The sequence below is a fragment of the Alligator mississippiensis genome, chromosome 9 (assembly GCF_030867095.1).
Source record: "Alligator mississippiensis isolate rAllMis1 chromosome 9, rAllMis1, whole genome shotgun sequence".
NCBI lineage: Eukaryota > Metazoa > Chordata > Crocodylia > Alligatoridae > Alligator > Alligator mississippiensis.
This window is the reverse complement of record NC_081832.1, coordinates 73,644,485-73,666,397: the sequence shown is the minus strand read 5'-3', so window position 1 is coordinate 73,666,397 and position 21,913 is coordinate 73,644,485. Positions and strand designations below refer to the sequence as shown.

The 21,913-nt window shown below is 50.3% G+C and overlaps 1 protein-coding gene across 1 annotated transcript in view; it reads left to right on the top strand.

The window, feature by feature from the left end:
* The first annotated feature begins 1,190 nt into the window (after positions 1–1,190).
* The window catches only part of RASGEF1C (RasGEF domain family member 1C), a 99,053-nt gene continuing 78,330 nt past the window's right edge, over positions 1,191–21,913 (top strand). Inside the window, exon 1 of the mRNA XM_059712888.1 lies at positions 1,191–1,266. Coding sequence (XP_059568871.1) covers positions 1,258–1,266 — 9 coding nt within the window. The 5' untranslated portion in view covers positions 1,191–1,257. The remainder of the gene's footprint in view (positions 1,267–21,913) is intronic.

Here is a 21,913-nt window from a genome sequence, read left to right as displayed (position 1 = left end):
AAACTGGAAGGCAATGAGGTCCTTCACTGAAACCTCACAGGGCCCATTGCTGCCCTGCCACATGGTGCACCGGCGCCCCGGCCTCTCTGATTCCTTCTTTAGTTAGCGCCCGTCCATGCAGGGGCCCTTCTGCTCCAGGCTGGGCCCCTGCTCTCCTACCTCCCCACCATGAGCCTGGCAGCTGCTTCGCCGGTGAGGAGCTGGCCTGGGGCAAGGGGTTTCCCAGCTCCCGCAGGGTGTGCGCCAGGCAGGCGGCAGCAGGCTTTGGTGACCCCTCCCCTGCACACACACTTTGCAGGGCTTGCACCTGTCCTGTGCAAACTGCCTTCTGTGTGCGTGTGTGTATATGTACGTGTGTGTCTATTGTACCTGTCCCTTGCAAAGTGCCTTGTGTGTGCAAGTGTGTGTGTGTGTGTATGCATCCGCCGTACCCTTGCAAAGTGTTTTGTGTGTATCTATCACACTTGTCCCTTGCAAAGTGTCTTGTGTGTGTCTGTGTGTGTCTATCACATCTGTCCCTTCCCTTGCAAAGTGCCTTGTGCGTGTGCATGTGTGTCCCTTGCAAAGTGCCTTGTGTGTGCGTGTATGTGTGTGTGCGTGTGCATCTATTGTGTCTGCCTCTTGCAAAGTGCTGTGTGTGCACGTGCCCCTTGCACCTGTCCCTTACAAACTGCCTTGAGTGTGAACGTCTGTGCCCCTTGCACTCGTCCCTTGCAAAATGCCTTGTGTTTGTGCATGTGCGTCTAGCGCACCTGCCCCTTCCCAAGTACCGTGAGTGTGCGTGTGCCTCTGTGTCCCTGGGCTCGCTCCTGTCCTTGACGAGTGCCCTGTGCGTGTGACCTTCCCCCCGTCCTTGCAAAGCACATGCGATTATGTGTGTCCCTTGCAAACAGCTGTGTGTGTGTGTGCGCGTGCACGTGTGTGTCCCCCTCGCACCTCCCCCTGGTAACCTGCGTTGGGAGTGTGTGGTTGTGTGCGTGCCTTGCACCTGTCCCTTGAGCAAAGCCCCGTGTGCCGGTGCGCGTGCCAGCGTGCCCCTGGCCAAGTGCCAGCGTGAGCGCCGTGTGTGTGTGTGTGTGTGTGTGTGTGTGTCTGGGCGGGGCGGGGCTCCCCCGCCTCCTCCCTCCCTCCCTCCCCGTGCGGGAGGCGGCGGCTGCGGCAGCGGCACCAGCTCCGGCTCGGCGCGGCTCGGCTCGGCGCGGCTCGGCTCCGGGCGCGGGCGATGGAGCGCGGCGGCGGCGGCGGCGGCGGCGGGTGATGCGCGGGGTGAGCGCGGGCGAGCGAGCGAGCGGGGCCCCGAAAGTTGGTGCGTGGGGAAGCAGGACCGTGCCCGCGGGGCCGGGGCTGCGCTCCCGTCCGCGACCCGGCTGCGGGCACCGTCCTGCCCGGCCCTCGTGCTTTGCACGGCGGGGGAGCGGGGCTCAGCGGGAGTGTGCCCCTGCCGGGTGTGTGCCACAGGGAGTGTGCCCCTGCCGGATGTGTGCTGGGGGGAGTGGGGTTGTGCCCCCGTTGGGTGTGTGCCACAGGGAGTGTGCCCCTGCCAGGCGTGTGCTGGGGGGAGTGGGGTTGTGCCCCCGTTGGGTGTGTGCCACAGGGAGTGTGCCCCTGCCAGGCGTGTGCTGGGGGGAGTGGGGTTGTGCCCCCGTTGGGTGTGTGCCACAGGGAGTGTGCCCCTGCCAGGCGTGTGCTGGGGGGAGTGGGGTTGTGCCCCTGTTGGGTGTGTGCCATGGGGAGTGTGCCTCTGCCCAGTGTGTGCCGGGGGAGTGGGGTTGTGCCCCTGTTGGGTGTGTGCCATGGGGAGTGTGCCCCTGCTGGGTGTGTGGCAGGGGGAGTGGGGTTGTGCCCCTGTTGGGTGTGTGCCACAGGCAGTGTGCCTCTGCCCAGTGTGTGCCGGGGGAGTGGGGTTGTGCCCCCGTTGGGTGTGTGCCATGGGGAGTGTGCCCCTGCCAGGCGCGTGCTGGGGGGAGTGGGGTTGTGCCCCTGTTGGGTGTGTGCCATGGGGAGTGTGCCCCTGCTGGGTGTGTGGCAGGGGGAGTGGGGTTGTGCCCCTGTTGGGTGTGTGCCATGGGGAGTGTGCCCCTGCTGGGTGTGTGGCAGGGGGAGTGGGGTTGTGCCCCTGTTGGGTGTGTGCCATGGGGAGTGTGCCCCTGCTGGGTGTGTGGCAGGGGGAGTGGGGTTGTGCCCCTGTTGGGTGTGTGCCATGAGGAGTGTGCCTCTGCCCAGTGTGTGCCGGGGCAGTGGGGTTGTGCCCCTGTTGGGTGTGTGCCACAGGGAGTGTGCCTCTGCCCAGTGTGTGGGGTTGTGTCCCCCGGTGTGTGGCAGGGGGAGTGTGCCCCTGCCGGGTGTGTGCTGGGGGGAGTGGGGTTGTGCCCCCATTGGGTGTGTGCCATGGGGAGTGTGCCTCTGCCCAGTGTGTGCCGGGGCAGTGGGGTTGTGCCCCCGTTGGGTGTGTGCTCTGGGGAGCAGGGTTGTGCCCGTGCCGGGTGTGTGTGCCAGGGGGAGCGGGGGCTGAGCTGGGCCCCCCCCCCCCGCCCCCTGCTCTGCCCCTCGCAGCCTCCAGCTCTCGGGATGGGGGGAGCTGCAAGTCCCCTGGTACCGTGGCAGGGACCTCAGGGGCCAGGACCAAGCAGCCAGAGGTTTCATGCCCGGCACTCGCCCCCGGCACGTGGAGCCCTGCACGCTGAGCGACACACCAGCTTGATGGGCTTGACCCACGCTCTGATTTCCCCCCAAAAACCCAGGGCTGCAGGTGCCTCCGTTTCAGCCCTGACACTTGTTTCAGACGAAGACATGGCACAGACCGTGTCCATCGCAGCATCCTCTCACGCTGAGCGAGTCTGGCCCTGGGGGTGGTAGGAAAGGTATAGGAAAGATGTGCAGCTGGGGGTGCACAGACACACCTGGCTGCGTGGCACTAGGATGATTTCAGGTGAGGACTATGGAAGAGGGTCAAGGCGCTGTTGGCGTTTGCAAGCGTCCAAAATGCACTGGTTGTGAGACCGTGATAGTCCGGCTCTGGCTGCATGCACTGAACCCTGTGTGTCCGGCTGCACGCCCCTCTGAACTGCGAAATGCTTACAGCCTCCGGATTTACCTTGATCCTGTACGTTTCTGGGGCTCTGAAGAAACTCTCCCGCTCTACGGTGTCCAAGATGGGCTTGCAGCGTGAACGTGTCTGTCGTGCTAATTGGCGCAACACAGGAACAGCTGCAGTGGCCCCTGCCAGTGCTCGGTTTAATGCCGTGTACTCCTGATTGACACGACATAGCTAAGGATGTAATGTCGCCCGGCGTGAAAGATCTAATTGGCGTAGCGGTGCTTCAAAGAGGCCCTGGCATAAGGCGTCTGTTCAGGAGCCAGAGGTGCGCGGGGGCCGTTTCTACCTGCTCTGTATTTCTCCAACTCATTTCAAGTCTGTGCGGGTTTAAGCCACTTGATGTTAATTCAGTACATAGCGTCTTTGTAGTGCCGCTGTCTGAAACCGTGGACGGGAGATACTTGCGGACACGCTGAGTGGTTTTTATTGAGTACTAAAATTGGAAAAGTACATTGCAGGGAAGAAAGCTCCCAGGCAGGTGTGTGGCGTAGTGAGTATTTCCTTCCCTTCAGTGGCGTTGGGGGATATATATTTTGGGCCAAATTCTTGCATTTATGTTGCTGTAAATCTGTAGTGACTGTGATTGTCTGGGAATTGCTCTGGATTTACTGGGTGTAACAGAGGAAAATCTGACTGTAGTTCAATCACACTGTCTTACTCCCAGTACAGCGTGAGAGGTCTGGTTTGGCAGTCTTTATCCAGGCAGGATTCCCACTGACTGAGAATTATATTCCTAGGCTCAAACAGCGGAAGAATTCATGTATACTCCCGCGGTCCGCACAGAGAGAGCCAGTGCCCCTGGATCGTCTCTCTTTAACACAAAAGGAGGTGGTGTGTGTTCGTGGTCCATCTCCACTTGCCAAGACCCTTTGGAGGGCGTTCATTTTGAATGGGACCTGCGCCGTGGAAAGGGTTTGATGGTTTGCTTGCAACGTGCTGGATGGGGGCAGGGGTGGGGGAGAGCAGCGAGGATATTCATTCTTGACCCTCCAGCTTCATGGAGGTTACAAGAAGAGATATAGCAATATGGGAAGTGGGGGACAACCGTGCTCAGGTTGTGCGCTTTATAATGCGGTCCGTGAGAGCCATCCCGGTGGGCGCAGTGGGAGGGTGCTAAGGATACAGCACCCGTGTGAAGGGAGGGGAATCCCAAACGGACTGCCTCGGCCCTTTGCTGAGCTCTGGGACCAGCGTAGACACCTGAATTTCACACGGGTTCAGCAGTCCTTCCTGCAGCTCGTCCCACAGTAGCGGTCAAATGCCTTCTTCCAGAGGAGGATGAAGAGGGACATCATCTTGGAGATGTCTTTTCTGAAGTCCTGGCTGAGGGGAGGGGTGATCTCCTTTAAAATGATGAGCATTTTCTCTCAAATTGCAGGGTAGTATTTTCTTAATCCTTTTCAGTGGGAGAGAAACACACAACGAAGGTGGAGGAAATACAAAGTCCCCTTTTACTGCGGCGTCAACTTGTCTTTGACCTTTTGCAAAATTTTAGGATGATGCCATTTCCCATCCCCTCTCCCCCCACTCGCTTTTCCCTTTATAGCAGCTCCGGATCGGAGCGTATTTTTCCGGGAGCCTGCCGTCCTCCTAAAGCACACTTTTCAAGAGTCTTAATTTGATCAGGAAAAGGAGGATCATTTCCCAGCTTAGCACTCACTCTCTCTCGGTTTGAGTGACACGGCTCCCCCCTTTATTAGGTTAAAAGCAGCAGGCGATGCTTAAGGATAGCACATCCCATCAAAGACCCATTAGTTGAGGTGGGGAAAAGAAAACATTTTTATTGTGCCATCAGGCCAACCTTCCCTAATGAGACTCAGCTGAAAGGATTTAGAGTGGTGGGTAATCAAATTTAGGGCTGGTCATATTAAAAGAAGGGTTTGGGGATATTTTAAACACGTCCTTAGAAATAATTAGCAGCCCTATTTAGAGTCTGGGGTAATTTAGCCTGGTAAGTGTGATTCATGCTTTTCACATCAGCGACTCAGTGCTGTGGGTAATCTGGATGATGTTTACAGATCTGTTGCAGCGATCAGGCTCTGGGTAGTGGTCGCTCAGCCGCCTCGGGCTTTGCTTGCTCTATATGAGCTTGTTTGACAGTTTCGAAAATTATTCCTGGAAGCCGGTAATTCATTTAGACTAAAGGTGCTTATCCGACAAGCAGCACATCTGCCCCGCAGCTGCAGCGCCGCGGCGCCTTCCCCGAGCCGGCGTGGGCAGGAGCAGTGTAGACGGGGCGCCGCACAGCTCAGCAGGGGCTCATTTTTTCTCAGGCAGGTTTGGCACGCCACACGGAGCTCGCCGCAGTGCTGATGTACTCATTAGGCATGCCTGCACCGACTTGATACCAAGCAAAGGGAGCAAGGCAAGCAGAGCTCGCTACGCACGCCGCCTCCCCAAACGGGAGCAATGTCCCCGCTGTAGTGTGGCACTGGATATGGGCCAGTGAACGCTCCCGCCTGGACTCAGGGACTTCTGTTATGGGTAGGGATCTACTTAAGTCGCAGCGAGACAAAGGGATTTTTGCAGTGAGCTCACGGCGTGCAGCGCTGATTTCACGGGCATTTGTGATTGGCAGAGAGGCTTTCGTGGGAGGTGGGGGCAGCTGCCCTTCATGCCGTGCCGTCCCACTGACCAGTGCCTTCCTCTCCCACCAGCAAGGATCACTGGCTTCCACTGGGGAGGCAGCATTGTATCTTATCTTATTTTATTGTTGTTGATTTTGCGGGCTATCCCAGATTTCACAGTTTCTGCAAAATCCACAGAACCGTGTATTAAGTAGGTCCCTAGCGGCGGGCCATAGTTTGCGTGCGGTGCCTCGCCGCGGTGCTCCCTGGCACAGTCCCGGGCCCTCCGAAAACTAATCGGCCAGCTGGGAGGCTGATCGGAGGCACGAGGAAGGACATCGTCACCCATCGCACGTGGAACTCCTTGCCACAAGATGTCACTGAGACCCAGTGTAGCAGGATCCAAAAAAAAGACCCAAGACGAACTAGAGAGAGACCTGTTAATATTCGGAGACAAACAAGAGTCGTGAAGGGGCTCTCGGACCCCCTTGCACAGGGTTGAAGCCCATCCCTAACACCGTGCTTAGGGAGGTGCTTCCCTCCTTCCACGTTGTGGGAAGGCAAATTGAGTCTACAATTGCTGACAGCACCTGTTGGGAGGCATGTGGACGTACCCCCATTGGTGGTGGATACAGGAGTAGATGCAGAATGGCAATGCCTGTGTTCTTTTAAAGGAATTTTTCCTGCTGCTCAAATTAGCTAGGGAGGTTTCATAGCTCCCAGCATGATGGGCAAATTAAATCTGCATCGTGAGCTTCCTTGTGGACTTCACTGCAATGTCTAGTGCATTCCTGCCTTGGGACAAGGGCCCTCGCTTTGTATAATAATACTATACATATCACCTTGCCAGCTGTGGTGGAAATAGTTGTCAAAGTCAAGTCACTCCAGAGCCTCTCTTGCACCGGTGGGCTGCTTTTGGGAAGCAGAAATGTCGCAGGCTAGGGACATTGTGACACAGCATTAACCCGTGTCCCTGCCGAGGAAAGATGGGCTTCCGTACAGAGGTTTGCTGCTTCCTATAGAGAGTTTACGTGTTCGGTCCTGCAAAATGCTCAGTGCGCTGGTTCTGATCCAGCACCGAAGCACACGCATAACATTAAACATGTGAGTAATACTATGTACCCTCCATGGCAAGCAATAAGACTATGAACTTCTGCCCACCCTGGCTTTTATTCTGGCTTGTAGACCAACGTGGTTGCAGTCCCTGATTCAGGGTTTCCCAGCTCCAGAGCAAGGTAGAGGGAAGGGTTTTGCTCCTGCGTTCTGCTGCAGGTGTAAGGTAGGTCCACAGAGGATCAGACGTAGCAGACCTCAGCTCAGCCATGCCCCTAGACCGTGCTGTACCTGGAAGGCAAGCCTCTGCTTGGAAGTCAGCTCTGGGTATAGCAGCCAGTTGTACGCTGGCAGAGATTTCCCCTGCACAAAGGGCATCCTCAGAGGCCACCTCTGCCTGGTTAGGGGCATTTCGTGCTGCTTGCAGAGTGGACTTTGAAGCTGGCCCTGGTTTTCTACGTATATATTAGGCACTTATGAGACAGAGAGTGTGTGTGTGTGTGCATGCACGTGTGTGTTAAGGGTTGATAAGCAAAGCAGAGTTGTTTTCCAGTTCTCCATTCATCTAATGGCATTTGTGGCTCCGAGTTGCCTCTCGGCATGGTTCCTCTCTGCTTTATTTCAGCACATTCCAGGGACGTATGCAAAGAGAATGGCTGGCTGAACTTTAAACACCAAAGAATTTGCTTGCATTGTTCATGCATTGCAGTCCTCGTACTTAGCATTTAGAGCATGCCAGGCATGGCGCCTGCACCCATCACCGAGGGGTTTGCCCGCCCTTTCTCCTTCAGGGTCATAGCTTTTAGGTCCTTGATGCTTCTCAGCTGATCCTGGAATGCTAGGAAGCTGTTGTGGCCAGAAGTGCCTTTCTCCGTCGGCATTTGACATGCAGATTATAACGAGGCCAAGTCTTGGAGTTTTCTGATGCTTTCTGTTGGAAAATGCTGATTAGACCAAACCAAAGCGTTTTGCAGGAATGAATTGATTTTGGTGACATTCCTGATAGTAAATGATAAAACCCTTGCATTCGGATGGGGCCGAAATGATTCATTTTGACTTTTTAGGTTACGTTATAAATTAAGTTCTAAATAACTGTGGAAAAGTCGATAGAAAAGTCAAAACAATGACATCGAAATGAAATGTTGCAACCCTATCAAAGAGGGGGATTTCAGAATTTGACCTTTCATAACAAATGCCAACTTTTCTGCTTTTTTCCCCTGAATTGGAGTGAAACTAGATTTTAACATCTTGGGATTTCTCGTGACATCTTGGCATAACGACTTGCTTCCCAAATGAATGCTGACTGCCATGCGACATAGCACGGGCATAGAATGACAGCCTTCCAGCCCTTTTGGCTTTCCCTTGCTCTCTAATATAGAGCCTGCACCCAGCTAAATTAACACTCCAGTTATGCAAATGACCCAATCATTGCATCTTGCTTTCATTGCCACCTATTAGACGATAAACTCCATCAGCTAATAGCACTTTTGGGGGCAGGGGGAGGGGAGGTTGTGCGTGTCATTACTGCTTCTGTGCTCCTGGCATTTATGGATAGATGTGTTAGTAATTCATACTCTTCTTACTCTTCATCTTTTTCCTTCAAATAAGAAGCCCTTTCATCTTTTGAGTCATTTTTTCAGAAGCAGATATCCGAATCTTTTTGACTGACGAGAGCCATTCCTGCTTCCTCCGTTGCCGTCTTACAAGCTCCAAATAATTTCCCTGACTAATTGGGTCCTTTCCCATTTGGCAAACATCGATTTTTGCCTCTTTCCGCTGCCTCCTCCTTAGGCACACATGAAATTTTAGCGCTTACTTTCAGTTGATCTTTTTGGTTATGCCTCAGCAGCTCAATGATGTCGGCAAAGAAAACAGTATTTCTTCATTAGCTGGTGCTGTACACAGCCTGTTTCAGGAGATGCTCGAAATACTGAATTTGTGATCCTTATGGTGGTCCAAACCAGGGGGAAAAGATGTGCCGAGAGTCACAGAAGAGTTGAGCTTTACATGTGCTCCTAAAGACATTTTTGCAGTGGAGCCAAAAGTAGTGATTATTGTTGTGATGGCTCTTAAGATGTCTTCAGACTCTTGCTCTCCCCCTCTCTTTCTTAAATTAGATATGCAGGAGTCTATTTTAGCTCTGATTGCGTCAGTTGGAAAGTCCCTGAGCAAATGACAGCAAATGCATCCGCAACATTTGCAGAATACCTCCCATTCTTCCTCAAATTGTACCACATATAGGCAGCCCTATTCTCTGTAAGGATATATTAGGCTTAATGCATCCGCAGTGCCTTCTAAAATGCAGACCCTTTAGGCTTAGCTTGTAATCTGCATAATCAGATGGACGTTTCCCAAAAGCGCAGGGCTAGGGCTGTGTGTTTTTGTTATTAGTTAAGTATAAAATCGATCAAGGTGCAAGAAATGTCTCTAACGTGCCAGGAGCTGATATCCATTCTGATCAGGTTCCCCAGCTCTTGGCGCTGGCGCACGCTGTATCGGGGTGTGATCATTAAGTGCGATTACTCTGTTTTGACCTATTGAAAAGTCTCTGACTGCGAAATTCCAAGGTTCTGATTTAAGCTATAAAGCAGATTATTAACGTGTCATCATTTACACACTTCACGGCTCATTTCCTGATTACAACAGTTTTGAATGTGAACACGTATTCTGTTTTAATACACGTGCATTTGTATAGCTGTGATAGAGGGTAAACCTTGTGGTCAGCATTTTTGGGGGGCAAACATCCCTGTGACTCCGAATCAAAGTGGGTGGAAGAGAAATCTGTAGGTGCAGGCTACTGCCAGGTTCCCCAGTGCTGCAGATTAAAGCCCTGGTGCTTGCTTAGATAGCTGGAAGCCGCACATGGAGAAAGGAATGTATATATGGATGAATGTACATTAGGAGTTGCCTTCTAGGTCTTCAGTGTCGGGACTTGGTTCACGTCTTGGCCTGGTGCCCTTTGGAGGTATATAAATACTAGGATGTGGAGCCTATCTCCTCATGCTGTTGATCTGTGTGGGGCTCCTGTTGATATCACGGGTGGGTTTGTAGGCAGATGGGTAGCAGGACTGGGAGGTCAGATCCACCCCTTCTTTCTCTGGAGGGAACAGGAGGTCTTAAACACAATACAAGTGCCGCAGTGCGGTTCCTAAGATGGAAAAGACAGCGAGGAGGGCATGCTGCCTACCTTTTGAGTCATTGCCTGAGGAGCAACGTGCGGGAGCATTTTTCTTCTCTGCAGTAAGGAGAGAAGGCTTAGGGGAGAAGACAGATGTGTGACCAGTGACCTATGGCAGTGTGGGTCCCTGGCCAAAAACCACTGGAGTCGCAGCACGTGATGAAGTGAGCTTGGCTTCACGAAAACTTGTGTTCTTTATACATATGGTAGTGAAGAGTGACTCTAGCCACGATGGTCCAGAAATTATATGAGAGGCAACGATTTCCAACTGTGTCATTGGGATAAAGTTGCACAAGCTTTCAAATGCAAGACAGTCTTCGTCAGTACTTGCATCCGTCAGGTCTTGCATTCAAAAGCTTGTTTTAACTCTGTCCCAAAGACATAGTTGGTCCAATAAGAGATATTGCCCTAAGAAATCCTTCCCTCTCCTTGCCTAATGTGTATGTGTGTGTGTGTGTGTGTATATGTATATGTATGTATCTGTATGTGTATATATATATATAATATCTTATTTAGCTAGTCTATAAAGGTGCATATCTATCCTGCCTTCTGTCTCTATTATAGCCATGCTGGCACTCTGAGGCTTATAGGGAAAAGCCTTCAAGGAAGCTACCTGCCCAAAGGGCAGACCGAGCATCAAAGGTTGTGCTTAATTACCAATGCATGGATGCATTAAACAGCATTTAAGAGCTTCAGAAAATCTTGGTCTTCTGAGGTAGTCCTCTTAAGCCTGTGTTGCTTAATGATAACTTGATAAAAGTTACTAATGCAATCTTTCTAATGCCAGATACAGGGCATTTCCTTATTTTCATTTGTAGAATGAGTAACTAATTATAAGACTGACCAAAGTTTTTCGTAAGATATGATTAAGTAATATGTATATACAGCAAGGAAGTCATCATCATCTTATTTTCAATTTTGTTTTTATCAATACTGCACATTAAATGGCCAATGTATGTAATCATCTACATACAGTATACTCTGTTTGTACACTGCAGTGCTACAGTATGTATTTTAAATAGCTTTTTTAACAATAAAGGTCCATTTAATGATGTCCAGAACCTGTCAACAAGGGACTGATCTCACGTGTCCATTAGGGATCCCTGCGGATAAAAATAACTTGGATATTTTTTCCATGGACAATTTTTTGTGGTGGCATTTTTTCTATGAATGCTGTGCTTGCTAGGTAATTTAAAGGAGGGAACCAGTTGCAAATTGATATGCTTGAAGAGCTTGGTAGAGTTTACCACATTGTCATATAGGTTAGCTTGAATATTTGAAAGTGTGGACTCCATCGTAAAAATGTTCATGCTTCAAAGGCAGTTGTGACAAAATGTCACCGATTGCTTCAGTCAGATGGAGCTGTCTCTTAGGATGCAACCGTGTTGTTGAGAGCTAACAGTTTTTGCGTTATAGCCTAAAAATGGGACTGTAAATGAAATGGTAGTATGACCAAGGGCAGTCTGTATTGTAGGAGTGCCCTACGTGAAACACAAACCTAGCAGCCATTCGGAGAATAGGTCCACGTAATAAACAGCCTAATTCAGTATATTATTATAATATAGAAATGAAGTATTCAACATGGTAAAGTATGCCGTGGACCCGATTTTCCTTTTACCTCAGTTTTCTACCCTTGGGGCTGTCAGCTTTACGACAGAGACTGCTGAATTGCACCTGTGCGAATGAGAAAAGAATTGAGCCTGTAGGTGAGAACTGAGTCCTAAACCAACGGCATACTCAAAGCTTTCTGACCTTCGAATGGAGTGTTACTAGAAGATGAAATATAATGGGGTAATTGGCTTGGATTTTATATTTTCCATGGCTAGGTACTAAGAGCTATTCCAAAAAGCAACTGCAGCTTTACCCAGCTTCCATTAAATATAATGGGAGTCTTTCCGTTGTTGTTAATAGGAGTTGGCTCAGGCATTAAAATCCAATTTCAGCAGACACACCAGCAAGCACGAAGGGCTTGATCCAAAGCCCTTTACAACTCATCAATCAGGAAAAATATTATCAATGCATCACCAGCTCTAGCAGGGATGAGAGCAGGAGCGCAAACACTGTAGCTTTGTAGGACTCTTTTTCTTGCCAGGTCTCTGAACTCTTGTTAGATCAGTGTAAATTGGAGTAAGCCCAGTAACTTCACATCGTAGGAGCGGACCGAATTTACACTAGCAGAACTGAGAATCTGGCCTTCTGTGCTGTGAGCAATGAAAAAAGTGATCCCCCTTCTCTGCTCCCCAACAAATAACCCTTTGAATGTTCGGATATAACACCGCAAAGCTTCACTGAGCACCACTGATTTCAAGGTTATTTCTAAAGCACTTTAAAATAGCATCTTCTTTCTAACAGTTCCAGGTAATAGGCTTCATTTTTACCAAGCTTAATTTTGCGTGCAGTTTGTTCCTTACCCTTGCCACATATCAGTACCTGTGCCCTTCTCATCTAGAGACGCGCCTGTGGTTTCCAGTGGCACGTAGTGGAAAGCACAGCCCCTCCTGTACAACCGTGTTCACGTGCATTCGGGGAGTTAAAAGAAGAATCGTAAGGTGCTGGCTCAAGAACAACTGCGGTTCGGGTGTTTTGGCAGGGTTCATTGAAAGAAAAAAAAAAGCCACGCGGCAAGTGATTTTTATGAGCACATGCAGCGAGCGGTGTGCTGAGGGTGTCAAGTGGCTGGGATCGGGGAAACGCATGACAACTGCTTTGTGAAAGATGATATGCATTATAAGGAGCAAATGGTGCACTTCAGATGACAAATGGATCGGCGTAGGTGCAGCTGGGTTATGCCAGTGGTTTGAGAGTGAATGTACCATTGAGCAGCTTGATGTCGGGGTTTTGAAACATTGCCAGTCATAAAAACGTAGTTGGTCTTTACAGCCAGGAAGGGATGGGAAGCAATTAGGGAGGTAAGTCAGGATAAAGACTTACTCCGGGCTGAGCCTGATCCCATTTCAATCAGTGGCCAATTTCCATTGGGAGGAGGCGCAGGATATCGCCTTGCCAAGCTTTAAATCTGAAAGTTTCCAAGTGACTTCTATCGTGACTACAAAGTGAATTTTATGGCTCCTAAGGTTCGTGGCATGGCCCGAGTGACCAAAGCTAGTGCCAGTGCCTGCCCAGAAAGTTCCCTCAGGACAAGATTTTCTCATCCTCACCTATGCTTTTCTTGTGCATGAGAAGCCACCTTCCAGTTTGTAAGCATTGGGGTGACATTTAAATCCCACATTTGCCTGCTCCATTTCTTCTGCGCTTCCACAATGCGTGAGCAGCGATGCCACCGTGGAGTCCCCCTGGCCGAGTCGTGCCAGTGCCGGGGGTCTGCTGGAGGGCTGGTGTGTCGACACAATGAATATTTAGTAGTGCGCTTTGCCGTTGCTGCTTCTTGCCATTGGACTTGCTGGACTCCAGTGCCGAGGTGTTGGTTTCTTGTCCTACCAGGTCGTGCGAAATTACGCTTTAAGTCTCACATTGACCTTGTGATGGTTTTGCTTTTTCTCACTTGATTTTGAATCTGAATCATGGATATCTTGTCTGATCAGCTAGGACTTAATTCTCTGTTAGTCTCTGTTGGCAGTGGTTCCTAAGATATCAGCAACTAAAATCATGATAAAGCCAATGGAGAAAAATCAGCACAATGGTAATCAGAAAGATGTGACTTCTGTGTCTGAAAACCTCCTATCTTCTGGGACTAGAAGTGTGTTGGCATATTGGTACAAGGACTGACTTCTTCAAGCATTAGGCCTGCACCAGTAAGCAGAAACAATTGCTTCCTAATGAAGAAGTGCTCAATTTAGAAATATAAAAAAAACTTCAAGAAGATATCTTTCGGGTCATGAGAACTGCTGAAAAGCTGTTTCACAATTTGGACGCGCTTTCTAAATAGTGTGTGTGGGTTAAACACATGCATCTCCCATGTATCACTGAAAAATTAGATTGTGTTGAGCGACTGGTTTAAAGAGCTGCATTTAAAGGACAAATAGATGGAAATTTGTTGAGAGAGAAACCATTCTCGCCTTTTTTTTTGTTTGTTTGGAAAGATCAGTGAAATCCGAGTTCCCAAGCGAAGGTAGCAAAGCCCTTATATCCGTATCCCTTTTTCAAAGGGAAAAGAAGAGGCAATCAGCAAAGTCATCCTTTCAGCAAAAGGATTCCTTACCGCTTATAAAGAAACCAAGTAAAGAGCTATGGCCAAATTCCCTGCACACCAGGGCTGCGTTGTGGGGGGCAGCCCCACATCTTACGCCACCGCATGAAAAATGTGGCGCTTCCATATGAATGACAAAACTGTCGACCAAACATGAGCAAACACCGCGTGTAAGGGGAAGAACCTAAGAAATTGCACATTCGGGAACGTTTTAAGGGCCCGATCCTTTCCGCCGTAGCCTGCCTGCCTGCATGGGTCCCGTTCTCGCTGACAGCGTCACCAGGTTCCCAAAGGGGCAAACCCAGGCACCTCTTTAAGGGCTGGGAGCGGTGAGGTTTTTGGGTGGGCATCAGTGTGCCTAGGACTGCTCTGACCGCCGAGGGAAAGGAGAAGAGGATACCCATCCTCTCTCCACCACGCGAGGAGGCCATTCAAAAAAACGGGGAGTACGTGACGGCGCTGTGGGTGCTCCCCTCGCACTCCCCGAACCTTCACTGTGTGTTTTTTCGGAAATCTGTGCTTGTAGTATAATCGATCACATTGCGATTGCCGGCCGTGGGGTTGCCTGGAGGGTTTTCAGTAGGGATTTCTGCAGTATAGTCTCACCAACCTGCTTACCCCAAAACAGCGCCTTTCTTGCCTTTCTGGCTTGTGTCAGTGTTTGTGGAGGAAATCCAGAGGTTGAAGCCCTGTTTCCCCGGCAGTGCTCTACGCCCTCTGCCTCCCCTGCATTTTTATTTTTATTGCTCCACAGCTATTTCCATTTCCTGGTGTTGAAATTGGGGTCTGACAAAGCACCGTCCTTCAGGCCAGACCTGGAGCAGCCTGGGGTGTGTCTGAACATGCACACGCACGTGCACACCCCCCGCCATCCTGCAGCCCAGGGGTCACTGCTGTGGATTTGTACCACCGACAGCCACGGAGAGGGACTTGCTTCTTGTTAATGAATATTGAACTCCTCCCGTGCGATGGCAAGTCACAGCCTGCTCTACAAATGAGCAGCTTTGTGACTGGCAGAGCTGCCGACAACAGGACAGCTTGCGGATTCATTATTCATTCACAGCCACCGTCCACGGCGCTTTCTGAACTGCTCGCTCCTAATCATTCAACAGTTGGTGTCACTCAATATCATTACTTGGGGTTGGGGGTTTTTTTCAATATCTTCTGTTGAGTTCTGGGGTTTTTTTGGTTTTTTTCTTCTTTTGCAAAGCGCAGGCTCTTATCATGGCTGGCAGCTTGGCTCTGACCGTACACATTGTATTTCTGACATGTCAATATTCTGCTGTGAAAGGAATTGAAGTAATAAATTCAAGCGTAGTCCAATCCTCAAATGCAACCCTATTTATAGCATGGCTTTCAGATACCTCCGATACCTCGTGAGCGTCTCATGAAATGGTAATTCTCATACGTTTGGTTCATTTTGATGGGTTATATTAAAATGATTCTGATGTTTCGAGGAGGGGGTAAAGCAAACATGCCCCATCTCTTTCAATACGGAGCGAGAGCCCAGGACCTTACATTTCTTGTCTCTCTCAGACCGTTGTATCATGAGTTGTGGGGGTCTTTAAAGTGTCCAGTCACCACCGCAGCTGGATAAAAAAAAGCCTTATCTATGCTTTTAACTAGCCAGCTGGGGAAACCTGTTTCGTTGAAATGGCACAGTGTGAATCAGGGATGCTCTGTATTTTTAACAGGATTCAGAAACAAGTTACAGTCCTAATTTCTGGCCCTCGTATTTCTCCCACGTCATAAGGGCAAGGCTAGCATGCCTACGACTGGTTTTCCAAACGGACTGCAGGTGATTTCTATTTTAGAAACCACTGAGAGAATAACGGTCTGCTTCCCAAAAAGGTCACGTGGGAAGGTGGAGGTATAAGGTCTACTGGCCAGGACTGCTGTGGTTCTCTTCTCCCTCCACCTGTGGCCGGTGCTGAGTGATTTCTTTCCAAGGCGCCGTGAAAGTGGGATTAACTTTGTGAGAGCGATTGTAAATCAGTCTCCGTTAAATGCCCAGGGGCTTGATTCTCCGTTACACCTCTCCTATAGGTGTAAAATGTAGTGGAAGATCAGGCTCTAGGTACGCCTTCAGCCATCCTCCGCCTGTGACGGATTCATTTTCCACCAGCCTTTCCAGCAAGATGCCCAAGTCGGTGCATCTCTGCATTATAAGGCAGGTGATTGAGTAAGTGAAGCCAGGCATGGAATTGGAAATGAGTTCTCTTCCCAATTTCTACCTGGAGGGTGCCTTTTGCGAGAAAGAGAGAGTGGTGTTTGTCACGGCGATTCCGGTTGCTGTTTCCTACTGTGGTTTTGGATGGCTATGCTGATAACCAGGTAGCAGTGCCCAAGGCGGTGTGAGATGCACTGATTATTCGGATATCATGCATAAAAATCCCATCTAAACTAGCCCAACAGTCATGTTTAAACAGGCTTCTGTACCAGGGGGTTTTGTTGCTCTTGTAGACAGGGAAAAAAAGCCTCGTTGCTGTTATAAACAAGTCGGGGGACCCTATTTTAACACCAGCAGATAAGAAGGTCAAAGAATGGCTCTTCAAGGTGGATATAACATGGTTTCTGCCCACCTTCTCCATAAAGAAAAAAGAAATGCTGTACCACTAACGTATGCCAGTAGTGTTTCAGCATGGTTGTTCTTGTAACATAGATGGCACCACAGGGAAAAGGAAGAAAGCTTTGAAAAGGGACTCTAAAACTCAGATGTATCCTATTTTGGTCCATTAGGATGAGGAGGGACAGCTGTGCCTACTCCAAAATGCATGCAAAGCCTTTGGACTGAGAAAAGATAGAGAAACACACTTAAATTCCAAATTGGATTTGCTTCAAGCACCTGTTTAAAAAGGCAGCATATTAGAGGAGGAAGAAAATGGACTTGAGGGGTATTCACTTTTGCATTAATGTATAGGCAGAGGGGTATAGTTTTGGCCTTCTGGTAGGAATAGGGAATTGAGAAGGGAGAAAACCCAGAGAACATATTCTAAGGGATATATATTGACACTTCTTCCTGATGTTCAAGAGTGGCAGGTTCTGATGAGTATTGCTTTTTAGTCTGATAGGATGGATCTATTCCTCCAGGCCATCTCTTTCTGTCTCTTGATGGGGAACGGGGAGGAGATCAGCATGGGACAAAGGCCAAAAATAGTGAGAGAAGCAAAATAATAATTTTGCAGGCTGAAAATGAGGTTGACTCAGTGCTGTATAAACTCACGTTTCTGACGTGGATAATTTACCATAATAAAAGTACAAGTGCAGGGCTGCTATGAGGGATGGCATTGAAACTGGATCCAAACAGAGCTGTGTCCTTCATAAGGAAGGAGAGCTGGGAAGCACTTCTTACAAAGGGCTTGGCTGACAAGCAGGATAATCATTGCATTAGATGATGAGGATCTTCATCATTGCATTTCAATAGCACCTAGAGTTTCCCAGCAAGAAACAAGCCCTCATTGAGTTAAGTAGCATGCAGATGACTGACACCTTGACACTGTTGTAATCTGCCTTTACTCCATCTATCTGGGGAGCAGGCACACGGCATATAGTACTGCACTCTCCACTCTGGGGTAAACGTACCCCTGAGAAAGCCAGGAGTAATTGTAGAAACCGCAGCAGCGGACAGGTTGTGTGTCCACAGCTCTAGGCAGTCCCATCTCGGGTGGGCTAGGCTCTACAGGCATGTATCCAGAGGTCTGTGGGAGGCAGGCGGGGATGGTGCTCGGGGCAGGCTAGGGTAAATCCAAAGGAGTGCAGTGGTACGATTGTGCCACCTCTTCAGGCCGTGCCGTGGGAGCAGCAGGTGGGACTTTCTGAAGTCCCCAAAGCATTGCAGAATCCACCCGTCTCGGCACGTCCTCCTTTCCCCTCCGTGCTCAGCGGCACTTCCCCTCCTCTTCCATCCCCCCTCCACTGCTCGCTGCTGCCACTGTCCCTGGCTGCCCCAGGGCTTGGGGACCTCCGAATTACTCCTGCCCCACTCCAGTGGGCCGACTGGGGAGCCAGGCTCGGCTCTGGACAGAAAAAGCAGTGGGGTTGGCAGGCAAGTTCCCCCTTCCTTCTTGGCCTCCCTGGGTAGGGGTAGCACGTACAGGGAGGGGGAGCCCAGCCATCACCAGCGCTGTCCCCGGCTGAGCCCAGCTCCCCATGCAGCCGCTCCCTGCAGCCCCCGCCGGAGCAGACCGGAGCAGCTGGATCAGCGGCAGCAATGTGCAGATCTTTTCTTCCCGTGCTCAGAGGTAGAAATAGAGGGGGCGAGGCGGGGAGCGGGACGAGAGGAGACGGGAGGCACTCCTGACAACAGAGGGGAAGGGAAGGGAAGGGGTGCTGAGAGCTGGGGGAGGGATTCTTGCCCGATTTGGGGACATAAAGAAAGGCCCTAACTGCTGTTCCCACAGCATGGTCTGCCTGCCCCAGAATATCTATTCCAGAGTAGTTATTTCAGTATAAACCCTTACGTACATGGTCTCCTCTTCCAGAGCAAGAGGGCTTTTTCTGAATGAGCTCAATCCCCTTTGGAAGTGGAAGCCTCTGCTCTGCTGCACAGGCAGTGTGCTCGCTTCCCAAACCTCATTAATTAACAGGTACACAGTTAAGTGGGCTCCTTTGTGTGTTCAGTACTGCGCCTGCTCTCCATGAAACCCTTGCTTGGATCGTGCTTGGATCTGACAGCAGCATTGTACGCAGAGACAGAGAGCTCTTCACCTTTGCTTTGACTTTGGGGCACGGCATCCAAAATTACAGTTGAAGCCGCTACACGCTGTGCGTGGCAGACCTGTGCTTTCCGTCAGGGAGCCTCTACAGTGCCTTTCTCTCATTTGATGTAATATCTTACGTGATGGAAAACTGAAGCAGTTCGTTTCCGTGCGCAGCCCCCACCTTTTCCAAATAGGCATGAGATGAATCTGGCTGCCAGTCTGCAAAGCTGCTGCCCAAGCTGAGGGCTCTGCTGCGCTGCTTGGCACAGACACCCTTGCCGACCCCAGGCGAATCCTCCCCCGTGGTAGTCCCATCTTTTGCTCCGTGCCTTGTGTCATTTCCAGGTCACTTCCCTTCTCCCTTTCGGCATCTTGAACATTGCCTCGGGTGCCGTAATTGCCACCACCATCCCCAGGAAAAGGCTGCGCATGTGAACTACCCTTGTGGGACCGCGTTATGCAATAGCCTGTTCAGAAGCAAATTTAACCAGAGGGCAGCATGCAAGGTGAGTCCGAGCCTGCTCGGCAAGGCACTGAACTACGCGCTCCATCTGAGCAGCCGAGCAGGCCCGCTGACAGCTGCGTGTCAAAGCACGCGCGTAAATGAGTTGCTGAACAGGGGCCTCTGCAGGTGCAAGCAATTAAAAAAGGGGTTGGGCAGCCATCCTACATGTCAGAGATGGAAGCAACCTGGAGGATTGAAAGAAGATGGATGGGAGTTACGTGCCTTCATTTTGTCTTAAAAAAAATGTACTTTTCTCATCCTTGAGGTTGCAAGCAGGAACCAGGAAATCTCAAAAATCTCAAGGGGGCACATACAAAGAGCCTAAAATCAATGAGTGGTTGGTTTCTTTTTTTTCCTTTTAGTTTCGTCATTTTTAGGCCAATCTCATGATTTGCTATGAGGCTGGCTTTTGAGGGCTGGTGACTGGCCACGCTGTGCCCACGGCCTGGAAAATCCTCTGCCCATGCGTAGACTGGAGGGACGTTTCCAAGGACGGGGCCAAGTTTGGTGTATTTGTAATAGGCATTGCAGTTAAACTGCCTCTTTTTTTTGTTTCTGCAAAGTACTTACAATTATTCCCAGCTTCTCTCATCCCTTAATGCCGTAACCCGTCTTTAATGGAGCTCCCGGGATTCCACAGCTACACAGCACATAAAAATTACATTTACTATCTGTAGAGCTGCTCTGTTTTTGGAGGCAAAACCATGTTTTCCTTCAACTCTGTCTTTTGTGCTTAGGCATTAGTGCTCGAGGCAGAGCCTTTCATTAAAGATTTATGTAAAGCAGGGGCTGTTCTCTGAGGCAGGAAGATAAAGTTATGCTTCGGCATGCTAATGCCGAGTGGAGCCGAAGCATTTTGTTCAACATGCATAATGCAGCACAGGTTGGCACAGCCCAGGGTTTCATCTAGGAGAAGGGAACGTACACCACCCTCTTCGCTGGCATTTCTTAACCTTTACGTTCATTCACATTTACTCCTACAAGACATGAGGAAATGTTGACAACGAATGATTATTCACACACATGAGGATAGCCCGGCGGGGGCAGGGGGAGGGTGCTGCATAGCACAGAAATGCCTGTGAGTACCCGGGAGACAGATGGGATGCAAGAAACAAGGCAGAGGTGCTGGCTTTCGTTCCAGGGATGATAATGACCACCTTGGGCAGAATGTGATCGTGGAATGAGTCTGTGTGCCCCTTTCCATCCAGCCTGGTTGAAGAGCACCAGTAGGAAGGGGAGGCCAATCCCGACTGATCGTAGTGGAGCTGGAAGGGGAGGCCAATCCTGACCGATGGTAGCAGAGCAGGAAGGGGAGGCCAATCCCGACCGATGGTAGCGGAGCAGGAAGGGGAGGCCAATCCCGACCGATGGTAGCGGAGCAGGAAGGGGAGGCCAATCCCGACCGATGGTAGCGGAGCAGGAAGGGGAGGTCAATCCCGACTGATCGTAGCGGAGCTGGAAGGGGAGGCCAATCCTGACCGATGGTAGTGGAGCAGGAAGGGGAGGCCAATCCCGACCGATGGTAGCGGAGCAGGAAGGGGAGGCCAATCCCGACCGATGGTAGCGGAGCAGGAAGGGGAGGCCAATCCCGACCGATGGTAGCGGAGCAGGAAGGGGAGGTCAATCCCGACCGATGGTAGCGGAGCAGGAAGGGGAGGTCAATCCCGACTGATCGTAGCGGAGCTGGAAGGGGAGGCCAATCCTGACCGATGGTAGCGGAGCAGGAAGGGGAGGCCAATCCCGACCGATGGTAGCGGAGCAGGAAGGGGAGGTCAATCCCGACCGATTGTAGTGGAGCAGGAAGGGAAGGCCAATCCCGACCGATGGTAGCGGAGCAGGAAGGGGAGGCCAATCCTGACCAGTGGATTGGGAGGTCAATCCCGACTATTCATAGTGGAGGTCAATCCCAACCGATTATTTGAAGACCACCCTACCTCATAAACCACCCCATTATACAGTAGGAGACAGCATTCCCATTTTCTGTCTTTAACGAGTACCATCTGGTACATTTTATACAAGGCTTCTGGTTTGGGAATCCATAGAGCTACTTACCAAGTACGGAAATGCATGTAAATCCATGTACAGTACCTCGGAGCATAGAAAGACGTGTAATTTTAATGTATGTTATCCAAGCGCAGTGGCAACTTTTGTATCACGCGTAGGAAGAACTGACCTTTAAAAGTGCACTCACGTTCAGTGTACGGCACCGGGTAAAGATCATGTTGTCTCTCATTCAAAGCAGGTTGTGCGATGCCTGGGGAACCTCCGCTGGCAGAAGTAAATAGAGATTTAACAGCATGTGGAGCTCCCCCCGGGCCTGTTAATTGCACACATTAACCTGCATGTACCTTCGCAGCTGCGTGTATTTGTTTCCCACGACAGAGCACCCTACCGGTCTCTGATTTGCTAGTAATGTTTCTTATCAGCACGCAAAGCTTCTGCTCCCAGTCATTGTGCCCACTTCCCATTGTTCATGCATATTGGCTAATGTATCGCTGAGCTGCTTGTTTGAATATGAAGATATCACAGGTAATACGGAAATGTCTTTAGTATTAACCTATACGTTTACATACTAACTCGTATAGTGAAACACGTCGATGAACTCAAACCAGGATATGATTTCAAGTTGGTCAGTGTTGAAATCATATCCTGGTTTGAGTTCACGG